The 20,732-nt window shown below is 41.4% G+C and overlaps 1 protein-coding gene across 6 annotated transcripts in view; it reads left to right on the plus strand.

Moving 5' to 3' along the window:
- Window positions 1-20,732, plus strand: part of TTYH2 (tweety family member 2) — a 181,700-nt gene that overhangs the window by 14,025 nt on the left and 146,943 nt on the right. For all 6 annotated transcript variants that reach the window (XR_015058944.1, XR_015058945.1, XM_085884022.1 and 3 more), the window contains exon 2: window positions 13,581-13,753. Coding sequence is in view for 4 of the 6 variants with exons in the window: in XM_085884022.1 (XP_085740148.1) it covers window positions 13,581-13,753 (173 nt within the window). In the remaining 2 variants the exon portion in view is untranslated. The remainder of the gene's footprint in view (window positions 1-13,580; window positions 13,754-20,732) is intronic.

Here is a 20,732-nt window from a genome sequence, read left to right on the forward strand (position 1 = left end):
TTCCCTGTTGACTACGAATGACAATGACGTGATGCTGTATATCCAGCACACTGAAAAGCAAATGCTGAGTTAATGCATGCTTTATGCAGATGTTTTTGAACATTATAGACTTTGAGAACGACTTAATTCATGCTTCTTACCAACTTAAGATATCAACATTATATTTTCAAATTGCTGAGTGATTTTAATCCCATGATGCTTTGATGCTTTCATAACATTCCATATGCATTCAATCTACTGCTACGACAGGAAGGTGCAGAGAGAGGTAACATACTTAACCTTGAGCTGTCTAGCCTGGATTTGATTCTCAGCCCTGACTATAAATTGTTAAATTGGTGTCTCACAGGTAGAACATTCACTCACAAAGTGCATTGCACATCAGATGGATGTTAATCTGGGGACCCATCTACTAGCATTAGTTGGTGGACGTTAAAGAACCCACAGTGGCTTTTGAGAAGAATTGTTGATCTAAATGTAATTGTAGTACTTGTCAAAAGATGAACTCTTACAAAATATACACAATGGGAACATTTACCTATTAAAAACATGAGAGAAATAATTCAGAATGTCAGAATTACATTTACAGATAGCCACTTGTGTTTTCTTTGAAATATTGCGAGTTCCATAATGTAGGGTCCAATGCTTTTGGTGTCATAAGAATTACATTTTAACTTGATAAATTTTTATTATGCATTGTAGCCATAGATCAAAAGCATGATTGGATAGTTCAAAGGAAATAATGCTACTAACTAACTTTCCTGTGGTTTCAGTGATAAACAGGATGATGATTTACATGTTCTGCAATCTGAATCTGGTCATGCAATTTTGCAGTTGCAGGAACCCGGTGGACTTTCTGCAGATATCTAGTGGATTGGTAATCTCTGAAATGCAGTGTCACTGAACTTTCAACTTCATTGCTCCAAAGAGCTGACCTTGAGCTGAATGGGAAACGTGATGTAAGCCGAGCCACGCTACGCTCAGTGTATGGACATGGACCATCTCCCTGGCAACCGTGAAATCCAGTAATGTTAATGTTATGAGCAGTGGTTGGAATTTGATGAAGGTACTAACACACAATGGCCTCCGATTGAAAAAGACACCGTGGAATAATAAATATACACCAGCAAATGCTGACAGATTGGACTATGGCTTAATGTCCCATCCAATGGAGGGCACACTTGATAATGAAATTTCCTGCCCTCAAAGCACCATGAGTCTCCACAGTATATAGTCAGGATAGGGCATCAAATACTGGCTGTTCAGCTCAAAGGCATGTAGGCTACCTCTGATTGATGCTGTTAACCCAGCTGGTAAATTGGAATGATGGAGCAACTTTGTGAGTAAGAGTTACAGGGTCATGAGTACTTCAGTGCTGAGGTCTGGGGTGTGTTTTATGAGTTTGCGATGAGAAAATACTGGAAGGAATTACCTGCTGATTTATTGCGACACATTTGCAAATCATTGCTCACAATGAACACATTAAAATGTGACAACCAAAATTTAAACTTCTTTAAATATGGAAGTTGAAGCTAATTGACAAGCTAAACAACAGATGGTGGCAGAATGACGGATTGGTTCGAGGGGTATCTAGAAGGGAATGGGTGGATAAACAAAACTAAACATACACACATTACAGTGTGAGAATGGGAGTGGCATGAAGCAAAAGGGGTTAGGGAGGAAAAGAGAAATAGGAGTTTGAGAATAGCATAAGACAATAGACCTCCACTCATTTGTTCCTCTCTTTTTCTCGCCTTTGGAACCAACTTCCCTGTTCTGTTCAGTCTCATTCTTCCCTCCAAGTCTTCAAATCAGCTGTTCACCACTACCTAAGGGCATCCCCATCCATCCTCATGATCTCTTCTACCCCAAATGACCCCATTCCCAAGAGCTCCTTTTTTTGTACGCATCGTCAAGGCTCGTATAAGAGATAACATACAGAACATATAACAAGGGGAGTAGATGAGAGGGATGGAAGCAGAAAACAGTGGGGAACAGAGACAATAGGAGATCTGTGGAAGAGAGAGAGATGGGGTGGGGTACACAAGATGGACAATACATGGACTTTCAGGAAGGAAAGCAGGGAATTTGAAGGAGATGGGTTTGGGGTGGATAATGGGGGTAGAAAAGATCATGGTTTTGAATTGGGGAAGATATGAGATGGTGGTAAACAGCTGTTTTGAAGATCAGGAGTGAGGAGTGGGATTGAAGAGAGTTTGTGAGTTTGTTCCAGAGGTGGGAAACAAGAGGAATGAAAGAGTGAAGGTGAGCAGGGATTCTTAATTTTGGCAGTTTCACCAGAAGGGGGGTTTTGGCGGACCTTGAATGCCCTGGAGAAATATAGGGGGGACAGATCACAGACAGAGCAGGGGCGCAAGGCCAGAGAGGAGACAGGAGAAGACAGAAAAAATACCCTTTTCTCGTTATTGCGATTTATTTTTTATATTTCAACCCCCAACCCCCTCTGTTGTTGTTGGTTTGTTCCTTTTCTGTTTCATCCCCGCTTTCCCCGTCCTTCTCTTTACTGTGTCTCATTCAGCTTGTTCTCACCCTCCCCTTGATCTCACTCTCACTTTTACTCTGCTGTTGGTCTTTCCCTCTTTTCATTTTGTTTCCATCCATTCTGCTTTAGCACTTCATGTATATCCAAAAAAACAAACCACAGACATACGTAGTTGTTTAATATGGAAATCTAGGCTCGTGGGGGAGCCAAAGCCAGGCAAGCATGTTTACAGACTGACAGGGGCTGGGAGGGGGATAGTGATGATAGTGAAGAGCAAGAGATTCTATGGGAGATGTCATGCTGTGAGGGGAGGCAAAAATCTTGAAAGAGTGGAGGGCATGAGGCATGAGACAACATAAACAGGGACTCTGTTCCTCAAGGAAGAGCATAGCGTGATGAAGGTGAGTGTTCAGGTTGGAATTAGGGAGGGTAATCAGGTGTAGGGTTCTGGAGGAATGTGTCTAAGAACTGGGTAGACTTGGGTGGATGGTGGGACAAGATGGTAGGAAGAGTGAGGCCAGAAGTGAGCCAGTTAATAAAAAGATTGTCCACCAACCTACCCACGGCATGTAAGAAGCAGACCTGGGAGCCAGTCACCTGCTGAGAGATATCAATAGTTCAAATATCCTTGGACTTGACTTTTCAGGGGAGGAAGACTGGGAAGCAGTTGCACCAGCCCAAATTGGGGATCCATGTTCCATTGCATTTCAGATGAAGGCCTTGCACAACATAATGAGCTGTGTATGCCTCAAAATGGATGTTACTTTGTGGAGAATAGCACAGATGCCAACCCTCCCGATTTCATCGGGAGGCTTCCGAAAATTCACCCAAGCTCCCGCCCTTACGATCACTATCCTTATCCTCCCGAAATTTTGACATTTTTGCACTGTTCACTAATCAGAATGTACTAGTATGAGAATTGATTGAAAAGCATCGTCTGCTACGTATAGCATGTGGTAACTCCATAACGTTTGCTGCTACCAAATTGTACGTAAAAAATTGCAAATTCAAATGAGGAGCAGCGAAACATTGGGTCTGGATCTCGCTTATGCGATCATGCACTGAGATTTAGTGCATGCGGTATGTGTGCAATACAGTGCATGCGGTATGTATTCACAGTGTATATGCATGCGATACGCTCACTGCATGCAGCTGGGCCCCGGACCAGCCCGGCGGTCGCGACCACCGTGCGGTGTTTAACAGCCGCTAGAGTTCTACGAGTCGCGCTGCAGCTGTGGAACATCGACTTCGAAGTTACCGATGCTTCACGCCCTCGATGTTGATTACGAAATGGCAGAAAAGAAGCTTACGAAGACCAAGAAATGGTCTCAGAAGTACAAGACCGAATACAGTCTCCAATACCCGTGTATTCGAAAGTCTGAAAGAGGAATTCATCATGCGTATTGTACAGTATGCAGCGTTGATATTTCAGTTGAGCACGGAGGTCACGATGATATTCGGAAGCACGTTGGAAGCAAACGGCACACAGACATTGCAAAGGAGAGATCTTCGAGCACGAGTACCGGTACACTTCTGAATTATTTCACCAAACAAGGGACAAGCGAGGAAGAGGATGTTATCCGAGCGGAACTTCTCTTTAGTGGATTTATTGTGGAACATAACTTGCCCATATCAGTCTCAGATCATGCTGGACCTCTATTTCAAAAGATGTTTCCAGATTCAAAAGTTGCTTCAAAGTATGGATGTGCAAGAACAAAAACTTCAGCAATAATTGGTGAGTTGTCAAATGTTACTGCTTCATCTATTGCCGATATTGCTAGACTAGCTCCATTTAGCCTAGCTACAGACGGTAGCAATGACAGTGGTGAGGCCCAGCTATATCCTGTCCTGATTTCGTACTATGACAACAGTGCTGGGATTGTGAAGCAAGGTTTGCTAAGTTTGCCTGCGTGCAAACAAGATTCCACTGCAGAAAACATTTTCAAACTGCTTGATCATGAGTTCAGTGACAGGAAAATTCCGTGGGGAAATTGTATTTCCTTTTGTGCTGATAATGCCTCTGTCATGGTGGGCAAGCACAAAGGAGTCGCTGCTTATATCCACAAACAAAATCCAGAGTGCTACATCATGGGATGCCCTTGCCATATGATGCACAATACGGCCAAGAAGGCGGCTCAGGCCTTACCCATTGAATTAGATGACTTTCTCATCGATATTTACTACTACTTGGACAAAAGTAGTAAACGCGTCAAAGGAGTGAAAGCACTGCAAGAACTCTGTGATGCCCCGACACACAAGATTCTGAAGCATGTCGCAACAAGGTGGCTGTCCCTTGGTCAGTGCCTAGACAGGCTGATTGAACAGTGGGAGCCACTTCGCCTCTTCTTCAAAGAAGAAGTATGAAGAAAAATGCAACCAACTGTAGCCAAGACTCTAACAACGAGCAAGAAGGACGGCACTGTATCTACTGCCAGTACTGGCACTGCAGGATCAAGCACTAGTGGAGCAGCATTCACCACTACCACTGCAGTATCTGCTGCGAAGAAGACAGCAGGGACAGCACCAAAACCAATGCTGAGAGCAGGTAGCATCACCTGCCCTTCATCACGTTCATCTACAAAGCAGATCCCTTCAGAGTCGAGAAAGACTGTGATAGTCCCATCTACAGGCAAAGAAGGACCCAAGTTAAGTTCTGCTTTTGCCAAATCACTTGATAGAAGCTCAGCAAAACCTTCGAATCAGAGGTCTTCTTCCTTGGCTGCACCTACCTCAAGCTCTCTCCTCAAACGTAAAATTGGATCTGGTACTACGAGTCTGACCTCTTCTGCTGGCAGTAAACGCAAGTGTGATCGCCCTGCGGCTAAGTGTACTACCAGTTCTACAACTAAAAGCGCATCTTCCTCAAACACTGTGCAGGAATCTAGAGAAAAACGTGTCAACAGGATGTTCTTGTCTCCACAAACAAAACTATATTGTTTCTTCCTTCGATATGCTAACAAGCTTTTTGAGAAGGGGAATCTTCTGCTCCAAAGAGACGAACCCTGTATTCATCTCCTGCACGGAGAATTGAATGGTCTTCTGAAAGATATCTTCGTACGGTTTTTGAAACCATCGCTGTCATCGGTTGCTCTGGTAAATGTACCCTTCTCTGACAGAAATCATCAGAAGAATGATGAGGACCTCATGATTGGGAACGATGCCAAACTGTATATAAGGGAACAAAGGAGTCTCAAGAAATCCACCTTCACTCTGAGTGAGTCAGACATCCAAGGTTTCTTCAGTGCAGTTCGCTCATATTATGTGAAAGCTTGCAATTGCATCTTCAAAACCTGGCCGCTAGATGATGAATTAGCCAAGCATGCTCAGGTGCTGGATGTTAAGCTACACCAAGAAGTGGGGTTTGACTGTGTGGAGTTTTTCATCAAGAAATTCCCCTGTCTGTTCAGTGGCGGTGATAGTGACATAGACAGTCTTGAGAGTGAATTCGCTCACTACCAGGCAGACGCCTCCATAGCTACAATTGCTACTGAGACAGTGAGAGTAGATGAGCAGTGGCATCGGATTTCACAGCTCACAGATCCCTGCACTGGTGCCAAGAAGTATCCTAATTTGAGCAAAGTGATGAAGGGAATCTTGATCATTCCTCATTCGAACGCATCATGTGAGCGGGCACTCAGTCTTGTACGGAAGAATCATACTGAATTTCGTCCCAATTTGAGTGTCAAAACCCTGGAAGCTCTCTTAATTGAAAAACTAGCTCATAGCACCCCTTGCTACCAGAGAGAATACAGCAAAGACACAATCAGAAGGGCTAAAAGAGCCACACAGCTGTCACTCAGCAAAGCTGCCATGGAAAAAGCAAGCAGCAGTAGTACCAGCCAGTAAGGTAAGAAAAATATTGCTTCTTTTGTGCTTTTTGTTAATCTTTGATTGTCCCCTAACTTACTAATATTAACATACATGTAACATTAAAAAGTGCACAATTTTCCCCTTTTTTTGTTCAAAAAGTGGGAATTCTTAACATGTTAAATGCTCCAAAATAGGGCTCAGAGGGCACTAGAGAGCGTCTAGAACCCCAGAGCTTCCAGGGCCCTAAGGCGGGCCCTGGACCCCGCCGCAAGGGTCGAGCACTCCGCGCTCGAGATGTGCGCTTCGCGCACATTATTTGGTGTCGGTTGCAAATCCTCCCTAATTCTGATTTCCAAAAGTTGGCATGTCTGGAATAGCAAGACAACAAATGGCCTCCGTGGCCCAAATACATGATCTGGTCCTCTCCCACCATAGGAGAATTGGAGGATCACGCACGCACGCACGCACGCACGCACGCACACACACATTGCCTTTTATTTGTATAGATATTTTCTCTGGAACTGCTTAATCAATTGATATGAAACTTCACAACTATTATCTCATAGTGATACGGAATAAATGTTTTCAATTTCAACTTAATCGAATACATGGTATGGCAGCCAAAATTATTTTATTTTTTTGATGTGGGTTCTTTTTGATTTTTTTATTCATTAATTTTTTTTGGAAAAGACTTATTTGGCTGTGCCTGGATGGCTTTGAGAGTAGAGGAGTAGCAGCTGAAATGCAAATCCTATTCAGGTTCCTCCTGATGACTTCATCTTTGCTTTTTGCTTGTTCGGGTTCCTTCTGATTACTTCAATGCAGGACTGTACCTATTTGGTCTTCCATTTGATTTGAATTGAATTTATTTTAATCTCATTCTAAATTCAATTGAATAGTAATGCAAAACATCATGGGTCAGGGTCAGGTGTCCAATGAAAGCGGGGTTGCATCAAAGGGGGACATCTTGGTACCCGGTCATCACTGCCAGAAGTTATAAAGTGGTAGTTCTAATTATGTCTCTTATTAATTACATAACACACCAGTACACAAACGCCATACAAAATATACCACATAAAACTACACAAACGCCACACAAAACAGGTTTTGACGAGGGTCTGAAATCTCTGATTGCTCTTTCTAGTTCATTTTGTTATATTTTCATCCCTGTCTGCAGTTTGGATTTTCATCGAAATTTGTTCATGATAAATCATACCTTGTTGTCGTTATTGTTGAATTCATTTTTTCATACAGCTTCGGCCTTCTCCAATAGCCGGACCTTAATCGCTTCAGTTTTGAGGTTGTTTTCTCATCCTGCTTCTCTTTTCCTTTTTTTTTCTTCCAAAATTGTCCTCTCTGCCTTTTCAATGCTGTCCTTTTCACCCCCACTTAAAAAAAAATTTCACTCCGATACAATCTTGTTCTGCTTTTTTTTCTATACTTCCTGTACATTTCTCCTTTGCCTCTATCATTTCGTCAATACCTTCATTGAAGAAAACACTGCTTTCTTCTTCCTTTAAAAGCTCTCATCCTGCCCCTCTCTGCTTCCCCCTCATCCTGCCCCCTGTTCCACCATTCTCAGCTTGCCCCTTGTCCCACTCCTCCCAAATCCCCCCCATCTCTCCCCCCCTCTCATCTCCCCCCAATCCTCCCTTCTGGAATTAGTGATGACTAACTTTCCCTCAAATGTCTCGTACTCTTCCTCTGCTCTAATTGGTTCATATGATCATATGCTTGTGAGATTCAACATCTCTCTCTCACTCACTCACTCACTCACTCACTCACTCACTCACTCTCATTCTCATCCCATGTTGTCTTCGATTATCCTACTCTTCTTCCTACCCATGATACGCTGAATCCTGTGGTGAGGCAGTAGCTCTGAAACAACTTGCCTTCTCTTTCTCCTCAAATGCAAATCCAAACGATGTCAATCGCAATGGATTCCAAAAAGTCCACAACAAATGTGTCTCCACTCTCAAGATAGCCAAAAAAACAACATCTGTCCAACCTCAAGAATGTACTTTCAAGCTTGTCTCACTCTTCTAAAACCTGGTGGTGCCATGTTAAAATCTGTCTCCGTCTCCTCTTCCATCCCTTAAAAAAGCACTACAACCAACTCCATTCATGAGAAGGCCGAATGCCTCAATTCTGTGTTTACTTCCAAATCTTACATCCCCAACCCCTCACTCTTGGGACCCTTCCTTCCCTCTCAAAGTCAACTGCTCCTGGACTCTGTGTCTTTTGCACCTGAGAAGATGGAGAAAATTATTTCAGCCCTCATCTCTGACTGCTACTGCATCAGCTCATGTGTCCTTAAAAATCTGCTCTGCTGCTCCCTTGGATTTCTCTGCCCTTTTCACCCTATCATTTGCGTTCAGTCATCTTCAATCTGCTTGGAAATCAGCCAACATCACCGCATTACATAAAACTCATCCATTCACATTTCCAGTTTTCCTCCTGGAGTTTCCTTCCGTATCCATCTTGTCCACCCCATGCATCCTCTCTCCTGCCCACATTCCTCCCCACACCCATTGTTTGTCCAAGTCTCCATCTATCTTGTTCTTCAACTCCACTGTCGGTGTCCTCCAACGCCCACACCCCTCACTACTGTTCCTTTTGTCCTGTTGCATTCTTATCTGATCAGTGTACTCGCTTTTCCACGAGCTTTGACTACGAACACAAAATCTTTCTCTCCCACTTTCACCCAAATAATAAATTTGATTTTGTTTATAATAATTTTTTTATGCAGGACAATTAAACTTGCTTGTCTAAATATCCTTCATCCTTAAAATTTGGTTTTATGAAGCTCAGATATTCCACAACCTAAACTTAAAATCTATGTGTTGACTACTTAAAATATTGCTGACACAAAGTACAATACTATTGACTCGTTATTAAAATAGTTTATATCATTTAGCTGCTGAGAAAATAAACTGAGATATCTCGCATGTTACAAGTTCTAAGACAAAAGTTATTCAAAGTTCAGGTTTGCATTAAAATTTCCCATTGAATAAAGATCGGTATCAGTTTGAAACATGTTCATGAAAACTGCTATTAACACTAAAGGTGTGTTGACATTGAAAGATTACTTTTTATTTGGTTCTGGATGTGAGATAAAGCACACCTTCCCTCTCGGGACTCCATTTAAGATATAATTTATGAGGTCCATTGCTTTTCCAAAAAGATAGTGGCCCTGTGCTTAGTCTGTTACAATTTACTGAAATAGAGAGCACATGTCACTACTTGTGTTGATAGTAATTATCTTATGATTGAGAATTGGGGGGTCGGGAACAGTGGCCGACTTTCCACTAGTTGTCCGGTTTTGACCAACCTTTTAAATTAGTTTTTATTTTCCTTTTCATCTTAAAATTTCTTTGTGGAAGGACTGTGAAATACATTGTTGCCATGTATTTATTATCTACATTAGCGGGGTGCACGGGGGTTTGGCTCGTTCATGATGTTTCCGGACGGGACGTGGGGTAAATTGAGGTTGGGGTGATTGCGTATGCACGAATCACTAAAATGTAGGTAGTGCACAAAAAAGTGGAAACACCAATGTAAAGTCACTTATAACAGGGTGTTGGGCAAAGCCCACCAGACAGGAGGAAGGCTGCGGAAAAGCAGGAAGGGTAGGATGAATGAAAACACGGGACTAACAGGACAAAAAGTACAATGTAAACAAATAGACGAGATGGGGAAAAGAAAAGAAAAACCCACAGAACAAATACAACAGGCTCGCAAGCAGCTTGAGGCAGGACCTCGAGGAGAGCCCTGGCTCCATTTGCAGCCATGCTCACCATAATTATCAGCAATCAAGCCTGTGCAGCATTTCTATACTTGACCCTAAGCATGCTGTGATGTGTTTACTAAATTAACACTTGGGCCACACCTGTGTGGAAGCCATTGCTTGGTGTCCCTCATTCACCCAGCTGTTTCCATTTTTTTTGTCCATATATATATATATATATATATATATATATATATATATATATATATATATATATATATATATATATATATATATATATATATATATATATATATATATATATATATATATAGAAAGAGAGAAGAGAGAAGAGGAGAGAAGCCATATATTGCATCCAGAGAATTGCTAAATTTTTGAATGATTGCTGTACTTTGTTTATATCTAATAATTACATCACTATAATCAGTTTAATCCAACTATACATATAAATACATTTATAATTGACTTTATTTAAGGTTCAGTCAGGAATTTGTTGTTCATGGTGTCGGTGATAGCTCACCTACTTCTTCGCGAAGTACACCCTGGGGTCTTCAACGCACACCAAGTAATGCCAGCAGACAGGACGCCCGGTTTTACATGCATCCGAGGGACGGTGTAAACATATTGATTAATTGCCTTTATCGCCGAGCTGGGCCGAGATTCAAACCCAGGGTAGATGGCTTACAGGTGAGTGTGCATACCTCTTAGAGTGTAGGATATCCTGCGTGCCATGCGTGAGGTTGTTAAATTCTATATTTATGAAAGAAAAATTTTTTTTGCAACATAAAAGTTTTCTTCAATGTAATTGTGAACTGATCTAGTTCTCTGCTCTGTTATTTCAAAATAACACTTTCTGTTAGGCCTCTGTTTTAATTGTAGGATATGCTTTTGCAGTGTGGTACCTATTCTACCTTTGCTACTTTATTTTTGAATTACTTAAGGGTTTCCTTTTCATATTTTGCACTCTTTTATATTCTTGGTGTCTCTCAAGCATCCAGTGATTTTTTTTTTGCACAAGCTTTGTACTCACACTTATTTTGTCCTGCTGATGAAGCCTTGAAACACAAATAGTGCTGTGCAGTGCAGGTGCATGGAGAAACTTGTGGAATTCCTTTAAGCATTGCACTCTGTCATTTTTACCTCCGCCGCTGAAGGTGAATGAGGTTATGTTTTCACCCCTCTGTTTGTCTGGTACTTGGCGAAAATATTTGACATTTTTTTTTGCCAAGTACGTTGGTCTGTATCGTTTGTCTGTTGTGTCGCTGAAATAGGTGACCCTTATTGTCAGTAATTCTGTCTGTTTGTTTGTTTGGATGTTTGTTCGTTTGTCATCAGCATAATTGGTAGTGAACGTGGGCGGATTTTGACCAAACTCGGGTGGTAGGTACATCTTATGAGCTCGTGCTTTGGAAATTGTGATGGTTGCTAGGGACGCTTTGGTTCCCTTGCACGAATCGAAAAACCTTCAAATTCGGTACCGTTCACGCGAAATCAATTCCGAAAGCCATTATCCCACGTCGGGTTATGAAATTTGGCACGAATGATCTACAGGTGATGCTCTATCAAATATATTCCGGTTTTTGTGATGTATGGAATACTTTACCCGCAGCACCCCCTACAATTAGGGTATGCGCGAAAATTGGCGAAAATTGAGGGCCCCCGAGCGACCAGGTGAATGCATCGATACGAATGAAACTTTGCAGGTTCATGGTACTCAATGAGTACTACAACTTTGCCTCAGGACATATTGACCAATTTCGCTTAAATAGGTCAGGGGTCAAAGGTCAATTAGTGCAAAAATCGATAATATGTGAGAGCTGGAGGTGCCTTCGCGCCAAATGCTACTCCTCCAAGGGTTATGGTCGGATGGTCATGAAAATTCACACGAATCGTCTGGAATACATTGTACACAAACAATCGAGCCGGATTTTCGATTTAGATCTTTGTTCACCCACAGTACCCCCTCGAACTTTGGGGATTTCCGATTTCAAACTGCATTTTCGGTACTTTTCATTCAAATGGATACCGAGTAGTTATCAGTAGATGGAACTGGATGAGATTTGATCTGCATAATCTTAAGGTGATTCCCTATCTGCTATATGACATCCATTTTGCTCTATATCTTATAGTTTCCATGCTCGGCGACCCATCACCGCCGACCGGCTTGTTTGTTTGTTTGTTTGTCACACGATTTTTGGCCACAATTTTCAAGCAATCATTTTGAAATGTTTTATGTGTGTAGGTGACCGGCCAAGGACTGCAACACTAAGTTTTGGTGAAGATCCGAATCCAGATCCGTATCTGAGAAATTTTAAAGTGATCCTTCACCATTGAGAGATGGGGCCAAAAACGATATATAGCACGATATCTCAGAAGGTTATGGATGGATTCACACGAAACTTGGTGGACAGGTTGAGAGTCCCACCAGCAAGAAATGATTAAATTTTGGTGAAGATCCGAATCTAGATCTGGATACAATAATTATTCAATTTTAAAAACTGATTCCTCATCATTGAGAGATGGGGCTAAAAACGACATTGCATGATATCTCAAAAAGTTGAGGACGGATTCGGAAGAAACTTTGTGGTCAGGTTGGGTGTGTGAAAAGGACTAATTGATTCGATTTTGGTGAAGATCTGGATTCGATAATTTTTCAGGTGATTCCTCACCATTGAGATGGGCCCAAAAACGACACAGCATGTTATCTATAAAAGTTGTGGACGACTTGTGACAAAATGAGGTGGAAGAGACGGCGAGGTGACAAGAACAAGCCGATTCGATTTCGGTTAAGATCCTAATCGGATCCGACTGATCAGTGGCATACAAAATGTAAACTATTCAGCATGGCAGAGGTATGTTCTCTATGGAGTGCCATTCCGTTTCGCCAAGTTGTCACACTATGAGTGATTTTTAATTTGTTTGTCTGTCTGCCTACCTGTGTGCAGGATATCTTCCAAAGTTGTGGATGCATCCGGATGAAATTTGGTGGGCAGGTTGGGTGTGTGACAATGACGAACTGATTCGATTTTGGTGAATATCCTGATCCGGATACTCGAATTTTGAAAGTGATTCTTTCACCATTGAGAGAGAGGGCTAAACTAATATATAGCTTGATATCTCCAAAAGTTATTGATGGATTTGGATGAAACTTGGTGGACAGGTTGGAAGTGTGACAACGACGAATTGATTCAATTTTGGTGAAGATCCGAATCCGGATCTGGATACGAGTATTATTTAATTCTTAAAGTGTTTCTTCATCATTGAGAGATCGGACCAAAAACGATATAGTACTGTGTAGCATGGTATTTCAAAAAATGTATTGGGCCCGATATGTTCTCGTGGATCAGGCATTACGTGGTGGAGGTATGCGCTCGACCCAATGCCCTTCTAGTATTACCTGTTTGTGCTTCAAGTAGCTGATGGTGTTACTCTGTGGAGGTCTTTTCAACTGCTCTTTCTTTCACATCACTCCTTGGCTTACCTTCATTTTCTTCAACTCCCACCACAACCATCCTTTTGCAGTCCTTTCTCTTCATCCTTGGAGTGGCTGCTGTGTCACTGGCCCTGAATCTGCTGCTGCTCTTTGTGCACTATACTCGCCTCTGCTGTTGCCAACGTGGTGGGAATGGCAATGTAAAGAGGAGTAGTGTTTGCTGCAGCACATGGTGTGTTGTCCTAGCTACGCTTCTTTGCAGGTATGATGCTCGGGTCAGAGCTTGGTTATATTTTCTTGTGTAGCTCTGTTGTTATGTACTCTATATCATAAGGGGTAATTTAGATAATGCATAGGAAGCATGTAAATATAATGCATTTTTTGTGGTTTCTTCAATGAAAAAAAACTCTGTGCTTATCATTCTATGACCTGTGCTGCTGCCATCTGAAGACAGCAGAGTGGACATTGATATACTGACCTCTAAACTCTGTTCCTGGTATTATTTACCTGGTATCAAAGGAACCACATCTAAATAAAAACTGTCACATGGTGTATGCTAAACAGGAGTCCCTTTAATGTGGATTAATTACATCATCCTCCTGAGATGATTCTATACCAGCTCTCATCTTGCATTATTTAATGTATGTTAAAAATGTTACATTGCATTTTGTAAACAATAGCCCTTTGCACTTGTATGCTTTATTACATGTTGCTTATGGGAGTCAATATATGGCTCGCAACCTTTTTTCATGCGAACATTTCCTCGTACTGTATCGAGCTAATGCACTAGTCCCTTGAGGTTCCACTAATTGGTGAGCTTCCGCATGGAATGGATATCAGGTGAGATTTCTTTTTATAGATCAAGTCATGTTTTAAGTTAAAAAAAAAACAAAAAATCATTGTAATTGTGGATAAAATCAACATATGCAATGGCTGTCATTCAGATCTGCAAAGAACAAAAACTGTTGTTACTGCAGGTATAGTCAAAATACAAGTCTTCAATGTCATCTGGGGTATTTAAACTGCCACCATGCCAGTGGACTGTATGTCGGTTATGCAAGAACCAGCCATAGCATTTCAGCTCAGACCTTGTGCAACTCTGTTGATCTGACCCACTCTGGAAACGTCACAACCTCAAGGTTACTGCAACTTGTACGTCATCCCTCCTGGACCTGGTAATTACTAACCTTTCCATCCAAACTCTGCTGTTCTTCCTCTGCCCAGTTCGATGATTACCTCCGCCACCGAAGGTGGACGAAGATTGTTTTCAGCCCTGTCTGTCTGTCTGTGAACAGGATATCTCAAAAAGTTGTGGACCGATTCAGAGGAAATTTGGTGGACATGTTTGGTGTGTGACGAGGCCAAATGTGTTTCGTTTTGGTGAAGATTAGAATCCGGATCCGGATACGATCATTTTTCAAGTGATTCTTCACCATTGAGAGAAGGGGCCAAAAACTATGCATAGAAGGATATCTCAAAATGTGGATGAGTTATGACAAAACTAGGTGGATGAGTTGGTTAGGTGACAAGAATAAGCCGATTCGATTTTGGTTTCGGTCCGGATTCAGATCCAACCTACCAGTGGACACAAAATCTAAACTGTTTAGCCTGGCGGACGTATGCGCTCTACCAAGTGCTGTTCGAGTTTGATTATGTTCTTCTCAAGGACCACATCTCTCTGGCTATTGTAATGGAGCAACCTCAACACCACAGAACATAGGTGTTCAAATGGGCCATCTGGCAGGAAATACAATCTGCCCTTTTGTAAAAGGATTCGGCTGCCATCTCGACAGCATCTGATATTGATTATGCATGGGAATACTTTAACATAAGCCAATTTTCTAGGCTGAGGTCCCCAACCAGTCTTTTCTTCCAAGTCATGATGGCACCTTGTCAAGTCTGTCACGAGTGTATTCATTCTCTCTCTCTCTCTCTCTCTCTCTCTCTCTCTCTCTCTCTCTCTCTCTCTCTCTCTCTCTCTCTCTCTCTCTCTCTCTCTCTCTCTCTCTCTCTCTGTCTCTGTCTCTGTCTCTGTCTCTGTCTCTGTCTCTGTCTCTGTCTCTGTCTCTGTCTCTCTCTCTGTCTCTGTCTCTCTCTCTCTCTCTCTCTCTATCTCTCTATCTCTCTATCTCTCTATCTCTCTATCTCTCTATCTCTCTATCTCTCTATCTCTCTATCTCTCTATCTCTCTATCTCTCTATCTCTCTCTCCTCAAATGGCATCACCACAGACTCTGCTCGAGTGAAGGCAGAATGTGTAACTCTGTGGTTGCATCCAAATCTTGTGTTTTCAACCAACCCTGCTCTGTCCCCATTTTACCTCCTTAAATGCACTGTTTACTCGACTTTGTATCCTTCTGAAGTCATTGAGTGGAGAAAGTTCTGTCCGGCATGATTGACCCTGCTTCGGCGACAGGCCCAGATGACTTGTGTCCATTTCCTCAAATGCTGCTCTTGCCTCTTCTCTGTCGTGCCCTTTATCTTTTCATTTTTCTTTGGCCTCACTCCATCCACATGGAAGACAGCAAACATCACTCTTATCCACAAGAAGGGCTTATAAACAGATGCTCTCAAATACAGACTATTAAGCTTACTGTACTTCCAATTATAAGGAATGTTATGAAATCAATTATTGTTGGTTTCACCTTTTACAAACTGTCTAATCTCTGAGCACCTGCTTGGATTCCAGCCCTGTCACTAAACTCTGGACATGCTGCACCTGCTTTCTCACCAATGGTTGGAGGTCCTACATCTCAACCAATAAGGCAAGACTGTCTCCCTGGATATCTGAGGCATTCAACACAGTCTGCCTTCCTGCTCTGCTTGCTATGCTTGCTGCCTGTGGCATACAAGGCCACCTTCAGATTAGGAATTCTGACTCCCTCTACCTGCACAGTCAATGCATTGCTATCATTGGAGCCCTCTCTTCTCCTCTCTCTCAGTGGAGGCTACATTGTCACAAGATTATGTCTTTGGCTCAGTCTTGTTCCTCATCTACATAAATGACCTTTCCAATGCTCTCGAAAACTCTCTTTTCAATTCCAGATGGCTCCACATTGTCGTACAGTACCTTCATCCCATTTACAGGCATGCAGCAGTTATGTCACTTTTTGCTTCACTGGAATTCATTAGATGCTGTTCTGCTAAATGTAACAGGTTTTTGAATCCTACAAAATATCACCATCTCACCCTGTTGTTCTGGAAAAGTTGTCAAATGAACTCTTCCATGGCCAGTTACTGGAAGAGGGTCGGTCTAATAAACTTCTCGGCTTCATCATCAGCCATGACCTCTCCTGGGATAACCACAATGCAAAGCTGGCCTCCAAGGCCAGCTGTAGACTCGGCACTCTCTGGCATTCCAATTCATTATTTAAATAATCACAACTGCTGATAGTCTACAAGGCCTTCATTCCTGGCTCAATGAAATTCAGCTCTCTCCCCTCTGGGATGGATCACCAGCATCACAACCGTCGCTCCTGGAATCTGTGAAATTTAAAGCTCTCCACATTATTTTCATCTCCAGTAATGAGGCTGAAGCACGAAGCCTGTTGCTCTCGTACTCCAGACAGGTAAGTGGCACCTCTGTTGTTTATTTTTCCACTTCTCCTCCATTCTTGCTCGATGTGCTCTTTCAGGCCTTTAACTTCCAGTAACTCCTTCTTGGTCTACTCTCAAAGTGCAGGCCTACTGTAAACCATAACTCTTTCATCTTTTTTTTCCCCCACATGTGGAAATGCCTTCCACAGTCCGTTAAATGCTCTTTTCCTTTCGCTGCTTCAAGTAGGCAGTGTACTGACAAAAGAAAGTGAACTGACCCCTCACTCCCCCTCCCCTTCCACTTCTCTCTCCCACTCCTCTCCCTCAACCCCTCTCCCTCTCTTTTCTTCTCCTCTCTCTTTTTATCTCATGTCACCCCCTCCCTTATTCCTTCCCTCAATCTTTTATATCCTCATTAATTATAGCGAACCTAACCCATACTTGCAGGAGAATGTGTTCACTCCCCTCCTCTCTCTCCTCTTTTGTTGTTCATTCATTCCTTGCTCATTGTGTCCAACTGTTTGTTGCCCCACTCGGTTACCCTGTTACCCTGTGTCACCTCGTCATTACATAAGCCTCAATGCTGCATGAAAAGGGTCATCCCATCTTGATATTACATACATCATCATGATGTGATGATATTTACTTTGTAAAAATCATTCCAGTAGAAAGGTGATGAAATGAGGTAAGCTGTGACAAAACTCGATGTCGATACCAGTGAAATGTTGAGTGACAGTTTTTCCCTTTGTGCAATTTATTTTCTATTTCTCACCAAGCCTTATTCATCATGGCATTAGTCATTTGTCTACACACACACACACATCGGACTGAAATTGCAATTAGTTTTCAGTGTTGCTTGACCGGTGATTGAATTTTCATTGGCTCTGCCTCAAAACCAAATAATATGTATGCAATCATGCAACAGTACCACAAAATTATTAAAGCCCCAAAATAAACTTCAAATCATGACGTTCTCATTCCATCCTCTGAGCTGAATTCCCAGGTCTATTTATGCATGTACGAGTACTCTTCAAAATGGCTCTGGGAAAGAGAAATGCCAATGTAAGTTTTTGTCAATGTGTAATGTTTTTTTCAATGACCGTGCTTCCCCATTGTCTCGGGTTGCTCATCAGCAATTTTTTAATTTGTTTTTTAATTTGTTTATATTTTAATTCATGGATGTTGTCCAATTTATTTATTTTTCTGTGATTTGTCCCGGTGTGCCGGCTTCAATGTCCATCGGCATGCAAAATTTCATCCTTCTATGTCACTCGGAAGGTACTGATGGTTCATATCGGTGAGTGATTGAGTCAGTCAGTCAGTCAGTCAGTCCTTGGTTAGAAAGAGCTTTATATATTACATACTCGTGGGGTATGCTTACACATTGTAAGCAATAATGAACCGTGCTTTGTACATAGGTATGTAATACATAGCAGCAGATTCACCATGACCTCCCATTGTCATGAATCACTCACCTGCAGTGAGCCCAACAAAGCTGCACTTATTTTCAGATATTTTCATTTACTGATGCTTACCGAAGGTTCAGTGATTTTTTTTCCCGGTGCATCACCTTCGTTGTCCATTGGCAAATTTCACCTTTCGACATCAATTGGAAGGTACCAAACATTAATGTCAGTCAGTCATTCTGCGAGTCAGTGAGTGGTTCGAAATATATATATATATATATATATATATATATATATATATATATATATATATATATATATATATATATATATATATATATATATATATATATATATATATATATATTGCCGATAGAAAGTCTACACCCCCTTTCAAAATTTTCACCTTTTGTTGCCCTATAGCCTGGAATTAAATTACATTAAACCAGACTTTTTCCCCATTTATTTACACATCGTAACCCACAACTTCCAAGTGAAAAACAAATTCTACAAATTTCAGAAAATGAATTAAAAATCTAAAACTTGAATATCTTAGTTGGATGTGTCCACCACCCCCCCTCCCCCCCATAGAGAAGCAATTTGTAAATAAGGAAAAGAGCAATCAGAGATTTCAGACCCTTGCCAGGACTTGTTTTGTGTAGTTTTGTGTGGTGTATTTTTGTGGTGTTTGTGTACTGCTGTGTTAGGTAATTAAAAAGAGGTATAATTATAACTGCTGGCAGTGATGACCGGGTACCAAGACGTCCCGCTTTGATGCAACCTCGCTTTGATCGGACACCTCACCCTGACCCATGACGTTTTAAATTATTAATCAATTGAATTTAGAATGGGATTAAAATAAATTCAATTCAAATCAAATGGAAGACCAAATAGGTACAGTCCTGCATTGGAGCAATCAGAAGGAACCCAAACAAGCAAAAAGAAAAGATGAAGTCATCAGGAGGAACCTGGATATGAATCCCATTTCAGCTATGACTCCTCTACCATCAAACCCATCCAGGCACAGCCAAGTGAGCCTTATTCAAAATTAAAAATTAAAAAAGAAACCAGATCAAAAAATCAAATAATTATGGCTGCCAGACCATGTGTCCATTCAAGTTGAAAGTTAAAACATATATTCCCCATCAATACTCGATCACAACTGTGGAGTTTCACATCGATTGATTAAGCGGTTCCAGAGAAAACATTATTAAATATTTTACTTAAATCCAATATGGCTGCCAAACCATGTGACATAATGATTCCTTAACAAACTTGTACACGAATGCCTTGGGGAACATTGTTGTCAACTTTCCCCTTGATCTGTCCAGCCGTTCTGGAGAAGATTTTTATATGTTTGAGGGTAAATCCAATATGGCTGCCAAACCATGTGACCAATGATGTCAAATGTGTGAAATTTTTGTTCCTCATGGATAGGTGGTCATATTTGTGAAGTTTCACCTCAATCTGTTCAGCTATTTCGGATAAGATTTTTGAAGGTTTTTTTTTTTTTAACAATGTCTGCCGAATCACGTGACCGATGACATCATCAAAAAAAATTGTGGACCATTTTATTAGTCTCATTTGAGGCATGCAAAAAATGATCCTCAAAAATTTTCATGCTGATTGGATGTTCTACATATGCAATTATGACATCATAACGAAGGCACCTATGATGTCATAGAAATCACACATTCCCCATGAGGTGTACTTGCCCTGTGCCAAGTTTCAATTTTTTCCCTGGTGCAGTTTCAGAGAGAAAGAGATCTAAAAAATTTTTTCCACATTATTCCAACATGGCTGCCACACCACATAACCTATAACATCATAATTAATGTTAAAACATTCTACAAGAGTAATCGCACCAATAGTGAAAATTTTGTCTCAATCCAACAAGCAGTTGTGGAGAAAAACACGAAAGTTCTGTGCAGACAGACAGACAAAAGGACCCAAATGCAATACACTCTCCTTCGGCGAGGGCAATTAACTCAGATTAATCAAACACCTTCAAAATCACACAACAATTGAATTTGCCTCCACCTGTGTGAAATTGTCGTGATTGTGATTATTTCAGAATAAAATCAGCTGTTCCTGTAGGTTTCCTCTGCTGGGTAGTGCATTTCTTAGCAAAGACTCAACCATGAGCACCAAGGAGCTTTCAAAAAGGCCTCGATGATAAAGTGGAAAGGCACAGATCAGGGAATGGGTATAAAAATATTTTAAGGACCTTGAATATCCTTTGGAGCACAGTCAAGTCAATAGTTAAGAAGATGAAGGTGCATGGTACCACCAATACCCT

The sequence above is a fragment of the Eptatretus burgeri genome, chromosome 1 (assembly GCF_056783735.1).
Source record: "Eptatretus burgeri isolate ZD-2024b chromosome 1, Ebu_testis_v1, whole genome shotgun sequence".
Classification (NCBI taxonomy): Eukaryota; Metazoa; Chordata; class Myxini; order Myxiniformes; family Myxinidae; genus Eptatretus; species Eptatretus burgeri.